Here is a 20,256-nt window from a genome sequence, read left to right as displayed (position 1 = left end):
TCATAGTAAAGTTGATTACAAATTGGAAAGAGGTTTGTTTGGGCTCAGGCAGTGTTTCTGATTCTAGAGTAAGGAAATCTACGTGCTTGAAATAGAAAGTATGATAATAAAGACATAGTGTTATTTTCCTAAAAATTAGTGATTAATTAATATATTTCTCTGTAGGTTTAAAAAAATATTTTAATTAGGTGTATTAACTTTTCAAATATTTATTGAGACTTTCATCTTTGTGTAGCTTACTGTGGGTATGAAAGAAAATAAGATTTCTATTTACCTACAGAATATATTCAAAGGTAAATAGAGAAAGCTTCTTCATGACTTTCCTATTTAATAGAAAAACTCTGTTTTTTTTTAAATTTCTTAGTTGTCAGTAGACTTTATTTATTTATATGTGGTGCTGAGAATTGAACCTAGTACCTCACACATGCTAGGCAAGTGCTCTACCACTGTGCCACAACCCCAGCCCCTCTATGTTCTTTTTAGTGCTATAAATATTATATGAAAGTGGTATACATGGTGAATTTTCTGTCTCTGTCTCTCTCTCTCTCTCTGTCTCTCACACACACACACACACACACACACACACACACACACACACCCTTCTTTTACCCTTAATATTACAAAAAACCATAGCTGTTAAATGCAAAGAAGCTGTGATCTGCCAGGTTAACCAAATAACATACGTGCAGCTTATTTAAATATTTAGACTATCTTATATAGGTAACTATTAGCCATGTTAACTGCAAACTGGTTGCTGTATTCTTTGACTGGGGGTCTAAACCTGGGCGGAAACTACAGTGGAGCAGAAAGCCTGGCCACCAGATTTCCATATCAATGGCTGCAGTGTGGTTGAGTCAGGTGCTTTAACTCTGGGATGTCCCTTGTTAAAAACCAGAATGTCCATGGAATAGTGAAGATTCTAAGCTTTCTCATGTGTGGCACCATTAATTACTAATAATAATGTTAGGAAAAGATAAACATGAGCGTTTACAAATCATAAACCATATCTGTTTTTCCATTTTTCTTAAAGAGAAACCTGCTCAAAGCAATACAGTGACCCTAGAGAGGGACATGAGGTTTTTTAGCCAGAGTTTCAGAGTTCCAGTGTGTTCTTCCAGTCCCATCTCTGCTTCTGTTGACTGTAGGTTCTTCTTGGAGCCTAATGCCTAGATCAGTGTTCCCTCCCCTCTTTCCTCTGGCAGTCACTGCCATGTCCCAGTGCCAGAGTCTGGTGCTGCTGCTCTCCACAGGCTGCTCCAGTCAGGCTGCATGAGGCCCTTTACCCAGATGCCTCTCATCCTGCTCCTTCTGTTATGTTTGCCCCTGGGGTGCCTTAGCCCTTTAGTTTAAACATGTGGAGGAGGGAGTATTCAGCCTCCACTAGGTTTCTGCAAGGCCTTGCTCTCAGATATTTGTATAAGGGCTGATGGGGCGGGGAGTAGATGTGTGAAAATGTGAACAAGGGCAATGTGAAAGAGGGAGGAGGGGATAAAAAAGAGAATGCAGCTGGGGTGTCTTTATTAGTGTCTGATATGGCTTCAGGGTCCGGGCCTGATTCCTTATTGGCTGCAAATCTCTCCTAGCTCTGAATCTTCTTATTTGTGGATTCCCTCCACAGCCACTCTCAGTCATTTCAAAATCTTTGTCAATATAGGAGGAATTAATGAGTCCTTCTTATTTACAATGTTAAATATATTTTTTCCCAAACTAACTTATGATTTTTCCTAACAAATTTAAAAAGAAAGAAAAAAGGTGTTGCTTTGGAAGCCTCTCCAGTCCTAACTATAAGTAAATAAAAGGCTGGATGAGCTGTGCAGGGGTCAGATTTAATGGGATTAGGGTGCTTGTTCAGGGTAACATTACACTAGCCTGGGGAATCCCGTTTATCAGAAGGAGTGCATGTGCCATCCCAGTTACTTTCCCCACTGCGGGTGACTCTGTGTATAAAAGCTGGGCCATCTCTGGCCACCTGCCCTTACCTCAACGCCTACCCCTCTGCCAGAGTGCTCCTCCCGATGCTGATGGACAGCTTTGTTTCCTTTTCATTTCAGCTGCAGATGAAGATATCCTTGCTAAAGGAAAACAGTCCATCAAGAGTCAGGCTTTAGGAAATCAGAACTCAGAAAACGAGGTCCTCCTGGAAGGTGACGACGATACTCTATCATCCGTGGATGAGAAAGATTTAGAGAATCTTGCCGGTAATTCAGTGGTTGTGCAGATATTTCAGCTGGGTCTGGGACAATGAGCATCTAATTACTTACTTTTTCAGCTGTGACCACGAGGACTACCAAGCTTACACCCACTATTACATTAATTAGAGATTGTTTTTGTTCTTCCCAGCACCCCACCTCCCACTTCATCTTCTACAATTTCTCCTTTATTTTTCTGTTCTATTCGGTCTCTTTACCCTCCTCATCTTTTTCTTTTATGTATGATTTTCACTGAAAAAGAAAAAAAGTTTAAAAAGCAGCTACAACAAAATTGCTTTGCCCATCCTATGGGAGTTACCAAATCTCTATAAAATGAAGGCTATAAGTGAAATTCTGCCAATTGTTTTATAAATAAAGCTTGGAGGCAGATGAGCTATTTACTTTGATATACAAGTCTTAGTGAACATACTGCATATACATTTAACTCACTCAAAAAATCAATTCCAAGAATGCCATGGCTGTTCATGGGGTTCACATATTTTGCTTGATGTAGAAATTTTGATTTGCACTCTGCAGATTCTCAGTTTTACTTCCCTTATGGGAAAAATTCTCTTGTTTAGCCTGAAATTTTAGTCATTCATTAAATGCCTTATTTTCTTTAACGCCTGTGGCTCTGTTCCTCAAGGAGGAAACTATGCAAGAGTCCACCATTTCTGTGGGTGAATTATGTATTAATGGAAGAATTACATATTCTTGCATTATCATGATTTTAAGATAATTCATTGGAAAGCTTTTATTTGGTTATATATCTGCAAACTGTGCTGTGATGCAACTTCATAATGAAAAACCAAAATAGAAATCGATTCATCGTCTCTGATGATGATATGCCTTTCTGTAAAGTGAAATAAAATTAATTTGAGTACACTGTTAAGGGATTTGGAGAGGGAATGGGGAAGTGGATACTGCCATTCTCAAATATTTTCCTTCACATCCACTTACCCATTTTGTCCTTTATTTTGCCTCTATTCTTGCTACCAGTAATACATTCATACAGTAATAGAGGTGAAAGGGGAGTTTAATTATATAATCTTGACAATGGCAATAGGATTAAGAAGTAATCCACACTAATAAAGTGGTGTGGGTTAGAAATGAAGTGGAAATTGTCAGGGGTCTTCTGTAGGACCTAGGCTGCCCTAGCTCCTGCAGCTGTCTGCTTACCCTATAATTGAATGTCTAAGAGTGATTGAAAAAATGTTATTTCTTCTCAGGATTACATGCTAATGTACAGAGGGCAAAAGGAGACAGCAAAAGAACACATAGCTGCTTATTTCATCCATTTATAGGGATGAGCTTTGGGAAATCATGGCTGTTCTGCAGCTATCTGCTGCCCATCTGCAAACACAATGTATTTGTACATTGGGAATAGAGGGCAAAACGTGCTCTGATCTCTGCAGAGCATCCCTTCTATTGTCCTACTGGCACACATTAAGATTGATGTGAGATTAAGGACCATCACCCTTCTAACAATCGATGGAAATGTCAGTTCATCTGAATTTTGAAACACTTATTCACTCATTGATTACCTGAATAGGTGCACCTTGTTTATAGGCACTATATTAATTCAGAACTATAAATGCCAATCTTCTCTTTGGCAGTTTTCTTCTTCTATAGGAGTTGCACAATGATCAATTGCTATAGAAATTCAAAGTCTTTCTGCATCTTTCTCTATATAAGTGTATATATATTACATAATTATTATTTTGGGTCCTTATTTTAGGTTTAAATTTAATATACTTTATGCTCTTCTATCTGTAGTGAATCTTTTGTTTTCAGTAGCAGTCTGATTTGTCTCTTTGATAAGCCCTGTGGAGATTTGATTATTCCAATAAAAATTCATTCACTTGGAAACCCACCCTCCAGCTGTTTACTCCCAATGTCCCTGAACTACACTAATATTAGATTTGGAAGCTTTGAACAATATTTAACAGTGGAAAGGAAGGGTTAGGAAATAAGTATTTTTACCAGTCTTTCTCAGGGTAAAGTTGTTGCAGAAGAGGTTTTGTGTCAATCTGGCATAAAATTTTTTTCCAAGAATAAAGTTTATCAGAGAATTTCCCACTTATTAATAAGCTAGTGACCTTTTTTGTAGTCATGCCTCAGCCAAACTCTAAGCTCACCTCTGGCCTTGGAATCCTATTGAGGCTTCCTTTCTCCTGGTTGTTATTCCATGTTGTTTGATAGCCTGAGGCTTGTTTTATAAATGGAATGTAGATGCACTTATTTAGGCAGAGCTACCTTTTTGCCCAGAGATGAGACCAGAGCATAGCGCACTCCTTGTAAAGTAATTGCATCCTAGTTTACTGTTGTCATTAACTGCCTGTTATAAATCTTTTAGTATGAGAATCCTGACTTTGCATTTTTCAGAGGAAGATTTGGGATGGAAAAGATGTGAAAGTATAGAAGGAGTTAACAGGAATTTTGGTACTAGGCATTTTTGTACTTTTAGTTCTTCAAAAATTAATAAATTTTCTGGTCAGATTTAGTTTTTTGCAAAGTGTCATTCTAACTTATATGGCTCATCTTTTCCTCTTGGCAGGTCCCGTTAGCCTGAGCACACCAGCTCAGCTTGTGGCCCCCTCTGTTGTAGTAAAGGGCACTCTTTCTGTCACCTCCTCTGAACTCTATTTTGAGGTGGATGAAGAGGATCCCAACTTCAAGAAAATTGACCCCAAGGTGAGATGAAGAGGTGGTTTCATTTTTTCTTATTATAGGATGTGGGCTGCTGTTAGGTGAGATTAGCATTGGCAAAATCTCATGGGCTTAGTTTGAATTTCTTGCTGAATTAACTCTGTGTACATGTAAGGCAGTTTTCTTTTTTAGTTTGCTTCTTTTGCCATCTAGATTATTGAAGTTCATTTAGATTCAAAAACAGTTTTCACTTAATTGCATTTATCATTAGCTCTTTGGTGAGGGGGAAGCTCAGGGAACATTGTCTATAAATTTATTTTTGTTTGAATGGGTCTAGGGTGAATTAAGCTACAAAATTTAGTGAGATTGAAAGTGAAATTACTTTGTTTAGCTTTTATGTTTTCTGGATATAATACCAATATATCATTTTCCTTGCTTTGTCCCCATGACTTACTACTTTGTTGTGCATGCAGCAAGCCCGTTCTGCGTGTGTATCATACCTCTGTTTCCCATTACCTGTAGTAGATTTTACAAGGCACTGCATAATTTCCTATGTTTAAATGAAAATATAATTTCTCTTTTAAAATGTATTTCTGATTACTTTTCTGACTGTGGCAACTTTAGTTTTACTAAGAAAGATTGCATTTCTTAACAGTCATAAAGCCAAAATTCCATTTATTTCTTGAAAGTAAATATTACAGTTTGCTCAGAGTTTCTTTAAAAATAAGCAAAATAAGGAACCTGTAGAAAGAGGCCTAGTTTGCATTTTTGTTTTACAGGCTGTGTGTGTGTTTGTGTGTGTACCTATATATTCTAAGTTTATTGGTTAGTGAGGGCTTTTGGTTTTGAAATCATATCTGAATTGTTAAACCTTAATGATTTGGAAGTATTTCAAAATAGCAGTTAATGAAAATGTTTTAATTTTATTAAAAACTTTACAAACAAATAATTTCTCATCTTATGCATGTTTTTAGCACTTTATTTCCATCTTGCTGCCTGTATTAAAAGAGGAATTGGTAGACTGTATAACAAGGCCATGATGGAATGGATTGTTTCAAGCCAGATAATTCAGCTAATCCAATGTAAAGAAAACTTTCAAATTCTGAAATGATATCACTTAGAAAAATGTTCTATTTTGTTGCATGGCTGAAATATCTGGAAATGTGTTTTAGTTTCTTTAAGAAGGGAAAGTTACCAAAATTATATAAACTCTTAGTTTCTGGTAGTTTGCAATATAAGAGAAGCTGAGATTTAATTCAGAACATTCTGTTATGATTTTGAACACACATGGGTTAAAGTCTAAAATCTGAATTAGTTTAAAGGTGTCTAATGAATTGTTTTCAAAATTAAAACCTCTACTGGTCTTTGAGATTAGATTCTTTGAAGTTATTTGCTCCTTTAGGGAAAGCTATAGTTTTTTTTCTCTCTTAATCCCATTCTGTACAGCGCCATTAAATTAAATTTTCTTTCTCTGTTGATTGTGAAATTCAGGATCTTTTGGCCCAATCATAGAAGTTATCTTATACTACTGTCTTCTGCCTAATATCCCAGAAATCATACTCCTGCCAGTTCATATTCAAATGTTTTTTCAGGCAATTATTGGAAGAATGTTTTGATATTGCTTAGGCAATGATGCTTTAAGGTATTTTGTGAATTAAGAACATTTATTGCTGATGTGTTTTTCTTTAAAATTTTTTCCCCTGATATCTGCATAACAACAAAGAAAATATACTGAATTGGGGTATTTTGGGGTTTTTTTTTTCTTGTTAAGACTTAACTTTTTTATGGACCGTTTGGAGGAAGCTCTGTATCTGATGCTGTACATACTTTTCTGAGTGGAAAAAAAAGTCATTCTAAGATTGCATTTTTATCTTTTTAAAGAAACAGTGTGCCCTTACATTATTTCATGCAGATAACCATTGCTTACTTTGAAAATGTTCTTAAAATTTAGAACATTTTACCTAGAGGATAAATTTGTTTTGTTATTTTAAAAAATGTGTGAGTGTTCTGAACTAGGGAGTTTGTTTTATATCTAAGGGGAGAGAGACCAGAAAAATAGATCTTATATACAAGGTTGGAGGTGATTTCAGAACTGATAAGATCAAAGTTTATATTTCTATCACAAGACTATCTTCACCAGGAAATATTTGCCAGGGAAACCTACAACTTAAGTCTGTTCTGTCAAGTGAACCAGACCTCAGACCCCTGAGTAGCTTCCTTGTGTTTTTCATCCATCTCTGCTATCCTGCTGCTCATCCCTTCATATACCACCTCCCCCACTCAAACTTCTTCCTCTCATCTTAAAATTGCTTTCTAGAGTATTTTCCTCTTCTTCTCTCATTCATCAATTTTTTTCAATAAATTAAAAACTAGGCTAGTTCCAAGAATAAATATTGGAGGAAAACATCTGACATATTCTGTACCTTTGCCTCATAGTAGCAAAGCTAATGGAATTTATAGTTACCTCTAGCATAAAGAAGGCAAACCAATTCCTTTAGAATACTTTGTTTTATTGATTATTTTATATCCCAAACAGTTGTTTCCTTGCATTAAAAAGAAACCTTTGTTAAAGTTGAAACACTGAAATAAGTTTATTGGATTGTTATCTTAGAAAAGGAGAAAGAGGAGGATTTTCTATTTGTAAACTCTCAGAATATTTTTTCTTTGATCATAAAAATGGTATCAGGATCTTTTTGTTTGAATTGTATATAAGCACGTTCAGAATGCTTCTTGAAATTTGATAAAATTATCATAGCTATGGCATTTAGCCCTAACCCATTTTAAGTTGAAGTAATTTATAAATCTGAATTGTTCATATTACCATTTGCTGGAGGAGAGGAGTATTGCTGTAATCATTTTTATTATTTTTGGTGTGGTTAATTCATTTGTTAAGTTTTTATTATTCAAAAAGAGGACAAATGGTTGAAGGAAAAGTATCAACAGGCTTTGTTGACTATTCAGAAAAGGTCCATAAATATTTCCTTTCTATTGGATATTTTTTTTAAAAAAGCCTGGCATAATAAAGCAAATCTCTTTATTTTTTTATTGTGAAAATGTTTTTCCTATTTTGAAAATTAGGTTGAAAATCTGTTTTTTCCAAGTATGAAATGTTACTTTTCATCTTAAAATCTGCAAAACAAATATATTAGAGTTGAGTAAAATTAATCTTTTTTTCCTAAGTATTTCAATTAGAACTTTTGCAGTTAATTCTATAAAAGGTTACATTTTAAAATTTGCAAGTCAGAGTTCAAATGGAAGCTTCTTGCATTTAGTTCCTCAAGTTCACACACTTACATTGTAAATTAGAAAGTGATCTCACCTGCCTTCATTTAAGAACAATCCACAGTCAATTACAATGTAAAGTCATATTTTTATTACTATTTCCAACAAGACGTTTTAAGGTGAGGGTAGAGGTGCAAGAGAAGGAGGAGCACAATCTGACATTGGCACTGAGATACATTTAGCATCAGTAAAACTTTTTTAAAAGGGAATTTTACATATAGTTAAATAATTTTTTCACTTGGTGACAACATTCAGGCAACCAAAAACAAAACAGAGAGAAAGGGAGGGGAAGGGGGTGGGGAGAGATGTGTAAAGAAGGAAAAGGGGGGAACTACTATACATTGATTTGAAAATGTACCTTGGGTTTCATTTTGTGATGGCAAAGCCCGATTGCTTCTTTTATGTGATCTTTTAAATTCACATTGTTTGGAAGAAAATGATCACTTTTGTGCAAGAATGTGATTTTTTTTTTTTTTTTGGTTGGTTTGCTCTCTTTTGTTTACTTCTTAATTCACGAAGGTCTTCCGTCCGATTCCTGTTTTGTTTCGGGTGACTTTCATAAAAGTTTGTGTCCAGATTTTCCGTTCTTTATCGCTGAGTGATGGGTTGTGTGTATGAGAGAGCACGCCGGCTTATGTGACTTTTCAAACAGTCCCCAGCACCCTATAGTTTGTCCAGGCTTTTGGGATTGGTGAGGATTTCCCTGGCCAACCTCCAGGTCTGCTTGGCAGCGCTCTCCAGGGCCGAGTGTGGCTTGCCCTGAAAGAGGTCGAGGTTGGGCAGAAAGTAGTGCGGGCAGCGGCGGCATTGCAGGCAGGAGATGAGCTGCAGCAGGATGCCATTGAGCCGGTCGCCCAGGCAAGCTTCGTCCCAGTCCGTTTCCCGCGGGTGTTTCTCGCACTCGTACAACAGCAGCGTCTTCATGTGATAGTTATTGAGTGGCTGGCCGGGCAGCTCCAGGTGGCGGTCCCGCAGCGTCTTGAGCACCGAGAGACACTTGTTTCGGCAGCCGCCCATCAGAAGGCGGTTTTCTGCCTCCCCGAACTGTAGCACCCACGCGTCGCTCTCAGCCGAGCTCTGCTTGCCGGTCAGCGAGTAGCACTCCTTGGAGAGCAAGTTGAACCCTTCGGCCTTGACCTCCGCCACCCGATTGGGGCCAGGCCAGGGGATGTGGGGCATAGGCCACTGTGCCGCGCTTCGAGGCCAGATCCCGGTGCACTTGAACGCTGGCGTGATTTGTACCACATAGCGTTCCCTGATGCGCAGCTTGACCTCGCTGGTATCCGCGATCATCTTGACCACATCCCGGTAGCTGCACTTGTCCACCGCCTGGGCGACTAGCGTCTGGAAACGGGAGCGGATCTTGCGCGCTGAGAGGTAGCCGGACGCCGTGATGAACTCGACCCAGAGAGACATGCTCCGCTTCCGCCCATCACTCAATTTGAGCACCGCGCAGCCGGGCAGCGAGCCGTCGTCCACAAAGTTGAAAACGCCCATCTGGTTTAGGTAGAGCACCACCTCGAATTCGGTGGGCGAGATGACCTCGAGCCCCTCATAGCGAGCATCGATCTCGCTCAGAGAGCTGATGAAGCGAGGCTCCTGCACCTCCACCTCCTTTAGCACATCGGAGACCACCTTACAGACCTCTCGGATGGTCTTGGCTATGGCCGCCTTGCGCGCTTGGCAACGCTCAGTATAGTATTTATTGAGCTGGTAAACCAGCTTGGCCTGAGCGGCGATCATGTTGGGGCACAGGTCCGGGCTATACACCGGCGTCTCGCAATACGTTGAGGGATCCAAGGCTCACACACTGGTGGTGGCCCTGCGGCTTTCGAAAGAGGCGGTGCGCTTCCCTTTAAGCCCCACTTTCACTGTGGCTCTCCACCTGGGCTGACCGGCTGATCGTATAGCCGGCTTGTTTTTTTTTTTTTTTTTCCCCCTCTTCCCAAACCTTTTTGTCTTCTGCGGAAAATTAGAAAGATGATTTTTTGAAAAGAAAAGTAGCCGCTGGGATTTTTTTTTCTGCTTTTTCTTGATAAGTAAAATAAAGATGACCCGTGTGCAGGAGAGAAAGGAAAGCGGGCTGTGGTGAGAGAAGAATTAACGTTACCGAGAGGTTTGGCTTAGATGTCTGCAGTCGAAATTGCCCAGATATCTGGAAATGAAGTCATTTAAGTGCCAGAGTAAATTTAAAATAAAAGCGAAATTCAGTGGTTCATTCTTAAAACTTCTCCCAAGCTGGTAGGACTTCTTCACTTACTGTAGGTGATGCCTTCCTCCTCACCCTCCCCCAAAAGGAAAGTGAGGGATGTAATTAATGTCCAGAGAGCAGGGAAGCGCAACTCTTTCCGCGGCACTCTCTGAGATTAGAAGCTCCAACGTCTCAGCCTGTAGGTCTCCTCTCTTTTCTGGGGGTCGTGTTGTCGCAGTTTCCCTCTTTTCCTACTGGAGGCGTTGTTTGAATTGGGTTTGTTTGTTGTGGGTTCTTCCTGTCTTTCCCTAGGTGCAAACCGCTGGAAGTTGTTTGATATTCATTTCTGCTTCGTAATTTATACTTTTGGCCCAAACAAAATCTATTTTAGTGTGACGAAGTCGTTGCTTGCGTTGCATCTGGCGTGTAGTAGTAGCGATTCAGGGTTTTTCCTCTCCTCCTCTAGATTGCTTGTGCAGATTCCACTTTGAGTCGTCTCTCCCTCCTCCCCTCTGATATCTCTCCCCCTTTCTTCTTCCTCCCCCCACCCGGACTCCGTTTCTCTCTCTCTCTCTCTCTCTCTCTCTCTCTCTCTCTCTCTCTCTCTCTCTCTCTCTCTCGGAGTTATTTAGTTTATGAATGGTCCCAGGGCCATCATGAGGGGGGTGGAGCTTCAGTTCCTACAATCCCTATCTGAGCTGTCAGTGCTTTAGCCAATCCGAGAGAGAAGACAGGCACGCTTGGCAAACGGTAGCAGCCACCAGTGCACTTGATAAAGAAAGAGGGTAAAAAGAGAAGTAAGAAAATAGGAGATAATAGAAGTCAAATGCTCGCATACATTTTACAGTCCCCTGTTCTTTATCCTCTTATCAGTTGCAAAGAAGAAAAAGGGAATGTATATAGAAGGGATTATCCGGAAGATGGCTGGGATAATGCAAGGGAGAGTATAGCAGTGGTTCAGAAAGGTTTTTTTTTTTTTTAAATAATTTAAATAATTCCGCATTGTGCAGGGGAAGATGTGCAAACTCTTAACAAAATTACTTTGGCTTGAAGGCAAATGGGAGGAGGAAGGGACCTTGGGAAAGGACCTAATTTTTGTGAGTGTTTTTCCCCATCCTGTGAAGTCTTCCTCCTCTTCTCTCCTCCCATTGTTGCCAAGAGCCAGAGCAGTCTCTGTATATGTACCAGTGGGGGGTGGAGAGGATATTGGGTGAGGGTTTATAACTATAAATCTCTTGTTAGTAATTTCCATATGCTGTTGAAAAACTGGGCGAGACAAAAACAAGTCTTTGATAATTCTTTTATCATTGATTCGGATATAGCAAATATTATTTATCATTACAAGAACTAACCAGTTACTAGAGAGAAAATAAGTCATGAGAAATAGTGCAAATTTTTGTAGTAACATTTGGTAGCATGTACTTATAAGTTAAAATAAGCTTTCAAAATTGTATCAAGATAAATGAAAATGAAGGGGAGTAAGATGTTGGCCTGAATTAAAGTTTTCTTAATATGTTATGTTGTAAACCTAATTTTGGGTATACTTTCAGGCAGTACAGAGTTTTATTTCTAAAATGATTTTATTTTCATAATTGACTCTTGCTCTTAAAAGACTTGACTGCTACAAAAATCTCTGCCTGTCCTGTTATTGATCGCACAGATGGCTTCACTCCTCCCTTGGCATTTCAGTGAAACTCATGCATGTGCCTTCCGTGAGTGTATTATCCTTTACAAGAAGTATTCACAGTAGCCTTTTAGACCTTTTGAGTGAGGAAAAAGCTGTAACATTGTTTCTGGTTTACTGAACTATCTTTGAACTTAAGGTGTCTAGATTCTGAGTCATTTTAACACTCTTGGGTAGATGGGACTTTTATTTGATTCCGGAGATGATACTCCAGTCTGGATTATGTGCTACAAATAAAAATCTGTGACGCCGTTGAGGTGAGGTGAAACCCATTAATGTGGCTTTTGCAGAATCTCCAGGAAATTCTCCACTTGCTGTCTTTAAAGTCCGACCAGGTCAACTTGAATTCGGTTGCACAGGGGAAGTTAATTCTCTCCATCTTGTTGGTGTCAGATCCTTGGACTTCTTGGGTTTTTCTTACATCTTTGGTACGGACCGCTGGTGGCTTGTCCTCTCGCATTGCCAAAATCTCTGTCTAAAGAATATTTACCTTTTTTCTCTTTTAATCAAGCCCGATTTATTCCTTAGGGTCATATTCAGTGGCGAGGAATTGGGAAGAGCAGAGCAGTTGAAAGTAAGCGCGGTAAAACTCTGGGACTCAGAGCTTTAGACAACTTCCGTGGAGTGGCCGAGACTCGGGGCGGCTGCGGGCTCCAGCCTTGGGGAGCAGCTGGCGTCGGGGGACGCTGGCTGCTGAGGGACGGAGAGCGGCGGCGGCGCTCGGGTTGGCGCGCGGGGAAGCCCAGGCTCAGTTGGTAACTTGGCTCTTCCTCCCCGGTCGCGTCGGCGCTCTGGGATTCGGTGGGGCAGGAGGGGCACTTTGCCGCGGGGAGCTGCGTGACCAGCTGGGGAGGATCCTTAGCAACTTCTCCCGAGGGCAGTTTTGGGGCGGAGACTGGTGGTGGGGCTGGAGGGTGCGGAGCAGTCCCTCCCCGTCTTGGAGGTGGCGGCCCTTCTTGCGCGTGGCCCCGGATAGTCCCGAGAGTGAGTGAGGGCGCACAGCCTGCGGTGGCGGACCTTGCCTGCGCGGGGCTCCGGGCCGCGCCGCCGGGTCCGCCGGGAGGCGCCCAGCTCTGCCGCGCGCTCGCCCCGGGTGGGGCGGCCGGGCCGCGGGTCTTCCCGCCGCCGCGGCCTGACACCCCGCTCCTCCTCCGCCCCAGGCTGTGTCAAGCACGACTAAGTTTTGTCGCACCCTGGTCCCCGGGTTTCTCCACTTTTACTTACAGAGGCTGAAGGATGATAAAACGTTACAAGTGTTTTGATTTAAAAACAATTCATTACCAATTTACCCTGTCTAAGGTAGATGCTCTAGTAAATAATAAATCAGTTAAACAAAGGCGACTTTAATTTATTGCCGGGGTACTAATTAGAAACATCATTCGAGCAATAAACTTAAACACTTCCAGCAAATAATCCTGCCCCCACCCCCAGCTCACTCCGGCGGCCTCAGCCCCCGAGCTGCTTCAGCTGTGGGTTTAGGCTCCGCTTTTCCTCTGGTTGAATAATTGAAGGGGGAAACGCTATCCGAGAGGCTATAATTGAAGAGCCCCCGTCACCTCCGCTTTTATGTATGTTAGTATAGAAGTCCATCAGCAGCTTCTTGATGGTGTATTAAAACGAAGTGGCAGCCCCTTCTGCAGGAGATAGGGTATTCTATTAAAGGAGACCGAGGGAGAGGAGCAAACTCCAGAGGCTAAAAGCCACTTCAAGTCTTCAGACCGATTGATCTGTATTCTCTTGTTATAATCCGTCTCATCATACTTGAGTTAATGAGGCAAAGGAGGGGGAGCGAAATCTGATGGTCCTTGACAAATTCATTAGGGAGGCTGCAGGACGTTTTATTTGACTGTTAAACATCTTGTTTGTTTGGTTTAGGCAGTGCCAACATCAGCATGCTTCTGCCCAGAGCTGTGGTGTTGGGCAGGCTTCGAGGCAGTCCTAAAAAGGGAAGGACGTCAGCCAGTGATTTGATTTTTTGTGTGTTTGGTATAGCGGTGAGCCCAAGAACCTGAAGATCCTCTGGGCTTTACCTTTTCCTCATTACATTTATTTTATAAGAACATAGATGATAATTCTGAGGTGGGCGTGGTTTTAGTTACTATAAACTTAAATATGTGTATGTTTGAAACTGTAGTCTTAAAATTTCCCAGTTTCTTAAAAAAGTTGTCAGGTTATGTGAATACTGAGAAATGTGAGTGTTTTAAGTTCCAGAAAAGTAGTCAGTTTACTCATTGCATTCTGTTTTTGCTTGATCATGATTAAGCTCTGATTAATTGGATTTCCTCTTTAATTGAAACTTTTATGCATATAGAGACTTGCAAGTAAAAACAAAACTATTTATATAAATACATTTTCAAAAGAAATTTGGTATGTTTGAACTTGAGGAACTATATTTAAAAGTATAATCAAGACTAGGTACTCTCATGCTAAAATATGGTGATGAGTTGACAGAACACTTAGAAACTGAAATACCTCTAACTGAAGAATAATTGAAAATAGGATAGAATGCTAATCTTGCAATATTTTTGTATTATAATAAATAAGTAGGACCTAATTTTTCTCAAAAAGTAGTACATAATCCAATTGTGAAACGTTCTTCCCTAGGGAATTCAGTTATATTTCCCTTTAGCATGGACTTAACCAGCCTCAGTTTAAGTGCTTTGAGAAAGAATGCTGCCCTCCATGTATAGGAAAACAGTATGGGAAAAGAAAGAAAGCTAATGCCCTTTGCATGTCATTTTTATACATTCCTGCATTGCTGATGAAGCTTGTACTGCTACAGGGAATGTATGGATTTAAAAAGAAATGATTCAGTAGTTTGTGCTATATTTCTCAGAAGCAAAACCAAACTAATGGATGAAGTCAGTGCTGCTGTACCTCTGACAGTTGTAATCCTGTTTATGTTTCCCGAGAATACAGAATCCTTAACTGTTTTATTTGAGCTGATCTTTACTTAGTAATGTATTTACTAAGTTAAATGCCATTACATTTTATGCTTTATCAGATTAGTGAGACTTAAAATGTATCTATTATTCTATTTGTAGAAATAATAAACTATTTCAATAATTTCTTCTGAAGAAGTACACAGATTTTAGATTATATAATCTTGTTTTCCAGGAAACATTTTAGAAGCATTCAAAAAATTAAATTACTAACTTAAAAACCCCTCTCTGAAGGATTTATGCCTTTTAGAAAAAACAAAGGACCACATGCTTACCTGTATATATTTTTATTCTCTGAAATCTAACTTTGAAGCATTTGTGAAGTTGCTAAATTTTTGTTCCTACATACTTACTTAATCAAAGTAATTATAAAAATGCTTTGTTTTTAAAAGAAAATGGGAGGGTCAATATAAATTGGGAGATGAAATATTATTAAGTTCTTTGAATTTAGGAACTAGCACAGTCAGTAATAATAGAAAGAAAAGTAAATACCTGAACATTAGTTGTTAGTGAATTAGTTGAAATTTTGTTGAAGTAATTATATTTCAATAGATGTAAGTTTTAATGATTGTCAATGTTATACTCTTCACATTATATTAAAAGTCAAAATAAAACTACATTCTATTTTTATTACTATCTGTCAATTCTGTCAACAGATCTAATTTTCCCAAACTCTGAAGTATCACAGAAATTGTTTAATTAAGCTATTGACAATTATTATTATGGAATCAATATAGAGTAGCCAGTAGTTGAAAATTTGTCTTTAAAAGTTCATCATTGTGCCTATTAATAATTTAAAATTGTCAGGTATGCTGTTGAAACAAGGTTTTTCCTCCTCCCTCACAATGTAGCTTTTAAAAAATAAAATAAAAACTTTGGTAACCCAAAGGTGTTCTCATTGAACAGTTTGAACTTAAGATAATGATATGTCAGGTGAAAGTAATAGCTTTAACTTTTCATAGTAAGCCTATCAAACTTCACTGGAAAATGCAACGCTTTTATGTACTTTTGACTAGTGTTGTTTTGTGGACATTTGAAGTTTATTTGAATTATCATAGATGCTATTGTATGTATGATTAGTGATATTTGCCCGTAATTAGACTTTTACATGTATAATTTTTTATATTATTAAGTAGGATGAGAAAGTTGAAAGTATGTATTATTTTCCCTCAAGTTAAATAAACAATTGTCTGAATGAGTACTCTATCAAACTATACAAAATCACATTTCACTAGAATATATAATAATCTAGTAAGAAACTTATGCTCAGGAAAATGGAAGTAAGTAGCTTTTAGCCTGACTGAAAAAGATGCCATTGTATAACTGAACTAGGGCATAGATATTAAGAACATCTAAGTTAATTTAGCAAGTATTTTTCAAAAGGTGTTTTGTTGAACTTGCTTTATTTTCATTTATTTTAGTATATGTATTTTGGCATTACCAAGAATGATTTAGCTTTTTCCCATTTTAAATATACATATTTTGAATTGCAGCAATTACGTTCTTTTATTTCCGTTTATAAGCATGGAAATAACTTGTTCTGGAAAGTTAGAATAAGGTTTGTGTTTTGTCTTCTCCTCTTTCTTTTCTTTCTTTCACAATTTGAACTTATTAGTATACTATGAGGTGAGAATTTTTCTTTACCTGCCAAGTAATTTTGGATTTTGTGACTTTTGGCTTTCTCTGTATAATCTTCAGATGAAAGGGTGCATTTATTGGAGATAACACTTAACTATTTAAGGGATAGTTATGTAATACTTGGATTATTCTATGTATTTCTTCTACCTAGAAAACCAAATTATGCTGGTCTTTAATATAACTTCCAGAAGATGGACAGGAAAGCAGGATTGATCAAATACTGAATTTAATGCTAAAGAAAGTCAAAATTTAGTTGAGAGAAGGTGTTTGTTTTATTTTGTTTATGAAGAAGGTGTTGCATTTTGTGTATGAAAATACTACTGTGGACTTAGATAGTGTACAGTATGTGATCTTAAAGCCATGCTGCAATCTCTTGCAACCAGTGCCGGACATTGATGAAACAGATGAATGAGATTAGTGATTTAGATTATGCTAGTACTAAGCTATATTCAGTTCAAAATGTAAGATTTGAAAGTACACACTGTGTTTCTTTGAGGTCATGAGATATTTTGTGAACCTATGTTTAAAATTGTTAGTTAAGCATTCCTATGGCTAGATTTTTTGATTTTTTAAAAATATACTTTAGGAAAACTAGTCATTTAAAATATTTCAGTTTATTTTAAATACATTGATTTTGCATCTATATTATTATTGTTAGTAGTAGAACTTTGACATCAATCTTCTGCTAAGATTACAGGAAATTTTAAATGGATATTGTGTTGTTTTTAATGCAAATGTTAAAAATCTTGCCTGTTTCTTCCTTCAAATGTTGCTAATTAGAATAAAAATGATGTGCAGAGAGGGTTTCTCTTATCCCTTCTTATTCCTTGTAGTGATTAAGCAGCAACAACAAAATCCTTCACTGGCTCTAATCTATGTATAGAAGACATCTGTATAGTATAAATGAAATAATAGTTGAAGGTCTAAGGAATGGAAACTTTTCCCTTAACCATCTTAAATAAAGCAAGGATATAAAACAGCTGTCTTGGCCTATGGTATCAAGGTTCTGTCAGTCTGTTTCTTTTCTGAATTTTCCCTTTCTATCTTTCCTCATTATCTTTGGATCCTAAAGAGTCATTCTCTTTATTTTCTGACTGGTTTTGTCTGTAGACAAAAATCTAAGTTAGCAGGTTTAAATCAATCTAGATAGAGTGGAAAATCTTTGATGTATGGCTATGACTGTTTCCAAATGATTTGCTTGCTGGGACCAGACACTATCCATGCCCTTTCACTCTGCTATCAGCTAGGTACACACAAAGGACTTGCATGCCTTCCAGATGCATAGTTAATCATCATATTAGGTCAGCAAAGGGTTCTAGCCATACTTAACTCAGTCTTCTATTTCTAATAGTTATGTGTTCTCTAGGAACTTCTTGTTAAATGTTCTACAAATTATCATTTTCTACATAGTCAAAACTTTCTGCAAATTATAGAATCAATTTAAAATGAATGACATAAATCTACATATTTTCCTTAAATATAAGATTGTTGCTGTCATGTAGCTTATAGAGGGAGACATTGCAAAAGTATCAATAAAGAACATCAATCCAGGGAGCAAAAGCCCTGAAATTTTGTCCTGGTGTGACTGTTCGGGTAACCTTGATAAAGTCATGCTCTTAACTAGTTATTTTTTCAATTGTTAAATGAGAGGTTTGGACTAAGCAATCTCTTGGTGTTTTCTAGATACTAAAGTCAAAAATTTTCTACCATAATATAACTAAAATTGTTGTTAACAACAAGTTTATTTCTATCAGAAATCTTCTGGGAAAGTTTAGACTTTCAGTGCTGTTTAACGTAGGTATATAGAAATATTTAACATCATAAAAATCATAGGTAACAATAAGCTTACAGATATTTTAGACTCAGAAAAAAATAGCACATTGTACATTGGAGACAGCTGGGAAGGACAACAAAGCAACTTGGAAGACATTTAAAGAGTATATTAATTCTTGATAGGAATTGGACCTTAGAATTATTGAAATAAAATATCATGTATATTCTGGTATACATATAAAAAGTAATATGTATTTAAAGTGTGGACAAGGTTAGCAGGCACTTTTCTTTCTTAAGGTCTGGACAAGGTTACCAGGTGCTTTTCTCTTTCCTAAAATGTTGAATGGACACTCAACATCTTGGGCATTTTCATGAATATTGGGTAGTCTGTAAATATTTGTTCTTGAAAGCAAAGAAAGTTGCAAGTTAACAATTAAGTTAAAAATTTTTTAAAAATCTTGTCCTTAGAAAAATGGTATTGGTCTTAGCAAATGTGATATTACTGAGTTCATATTGTACTAAGAGATAGGTGCAAGCTGGAAAATGGCCCACAAAACATGAGTCACTAAAGAAAGGAAAGTTTTATTCTACTTTCAAATGCTTTTCACTTGTTTTCATCAGAAGATCTGACAAGCATAAAAGTGTTAACATCTTTTATTTTACAGATGTTCTTAGTTTTCCCTCACACTGTAAAAGATGCTGTACCAGAGTAGCATGGTAGGAAATAATTTCAACACCTCTTTTCACTTATGTGATACTTACTATTTGTCTACCCTTGTGAATATTTTTGGAGGGAAAGAAGTGAGGCAGAAAAAGATAACACATTGAGATCTAATTACTCTCATTTTGAGACATAGATCAGTTGATCTATCTGCTGCATTATAAATTCTCTCTAAAATAGTCTGCTATTTGGCATAGTTGAGTTACTTTGACTTTTGAAAGTGCCTGATCAGTGCAGTTAGGAGTGCCAGGTGACCACCAAGAGAGTTGTTGATGGACACTCTGTGGGTTTGCAAAGTGCAAACCTAAAAGACTGAGAGATGGGAAATGCATTGCTATTTGTGAATTTATGTTTTATCTTACTTCACTTGAAAATTTATGAGTAGTGTGGCTTAAGGGTGCTGGAGTTGTGTGTTCCAGGGCTTGCCCCTACTGATAACACCCTTGTTGGCGTGAAAGTGCAATGCAAATTATGACAGTTACAACCTTCTGTTTTGTTTAACCTGTCAGTAGATTTCCTGGCTCAGTGCTGAGGGCAATGGTGTGTTCAGCTAGTCCATATTCACCTAAACTTAAAAGGTCAGGTTTCTACAGGCAAGCCTAGTCAAAGCCTAATTGATGAGGAGGGCAGGGAGACAGAATTTACTGTTCTGTTGGCTAGTTTCATATCGTTAGGTTGTCCTGAAAGCATCAGGCAGTCACAGCCCCTTTCATGTAAGTGCTGACCCTAGACAGGATCTGACAATCAAAGGAGGCAGCCACAGGAACCAGTGCAAGTAGGCTATTGATTTTTCAGTTAGGTCTAAGTAGTTTGTAGTATGGGTAATGGGTGACAGAGGCAGGTATGTCATTATCAATGAGCTTGAGAACAGTAGCGACAACCCTCCCTCATATTTCCTTCAGTACTGACAGTATGCATCCAGAGGCGGTCAATAAATCGCCCAACCTTTAACTGACAAGTGACTTGGAGGTTTAGGTTGAGGGGTAGAAGTTATAGAGCTAAACTTCTCTACTTGAACATGTAGTACTAGATCTAGCAATGGAGTTAGTAATTATATTGTAACTTTTTGAAGTTTTGATTGGGATAAGGCTGTGCAACTCTGAATGAGAACTTAATTTGAAGCATTTTCAAATTTAAGAAGCATACTTAGTTAAATAAAGATATAAATGAGACAGTTATTTGTAAAC

At 38.1% G+C, this 20,256-nt stretch overlaps 2 protein-coding genes across 5 annotated transcripts in view; one reads left to right on the top strand and one right to left on the bottom strand.

The window, feature by feature from the left end:
* Window positions 1-20,256, top strand: part of Lrba (LPS responsive beige-like anchor protein) — a 683,057-nt gene that overhangs the window by 404,478 nt on the left and 258,323 nt on the right. For all 4 annotated transcript variants that reach the window (XR_013344428.1, XM_026384651.2, XM_077803581.1 and 1 more), the window contains exons 39-40: window positions 2,052-2,198; window positions 4,747-4,883. Coding sequence is in view for 3 of the 4 variants with exons in the window: in XM_026384651.2 (XP_026240436.2) it covers window positions 2,052-2,198; window positions 4,747-4,883 (284 nt within the window). In the remaining variant the exon portion in view is untranslated. The remainder of the gene's footprint in view (window positions 1-2,051; window positions 2,199-4,746; window positions 4,884-20,256) is intronic.
* Window positions 8,648-9,949, bottom strand: Mab21l2 (mab-21 like 2). Its single transcript, XM_026384652.2, has one exon. It carries the CDS (start codon window positions 9,861-9,863, stop codon window positions 8,784-8,786), a length of 1,080 nt encoding a protein of 359 aa, XP_026240437.1. The 5' UTR covers window positions 9,864-9,949; the 3' UTR covers window positions 8,648-8,783.

Source organism: Urocitellus parryii, chromosome 10, assembly GCF_045843805.1.
Source record: "Urocitellus parryii isolate mUroPar1 chromosome 10, mUroPar1.hap1, whole genome shotgun sequence".
NCBI lineage: Eukaryota > Metazoa > Chordata > Mammalia > Rodentia > Sciuridae > Urocitellus > Urocitellus parryii.
The sequence above is the reverse complement of the archived record's forward strand: the minus strand, read 5'-3'. Positions and strand labels throughout refer to the sequence as shown.

What these genes read in the sequence shown, in the direction of transcription:
- Mab21l2 (XM_026384652.2), bottom strand. Translation starts at nt 9,863, where the DNA reads ATGATCGCCGCTCAGGCCAAGCTGGTTTACCAGCTCAATAAATACTAT.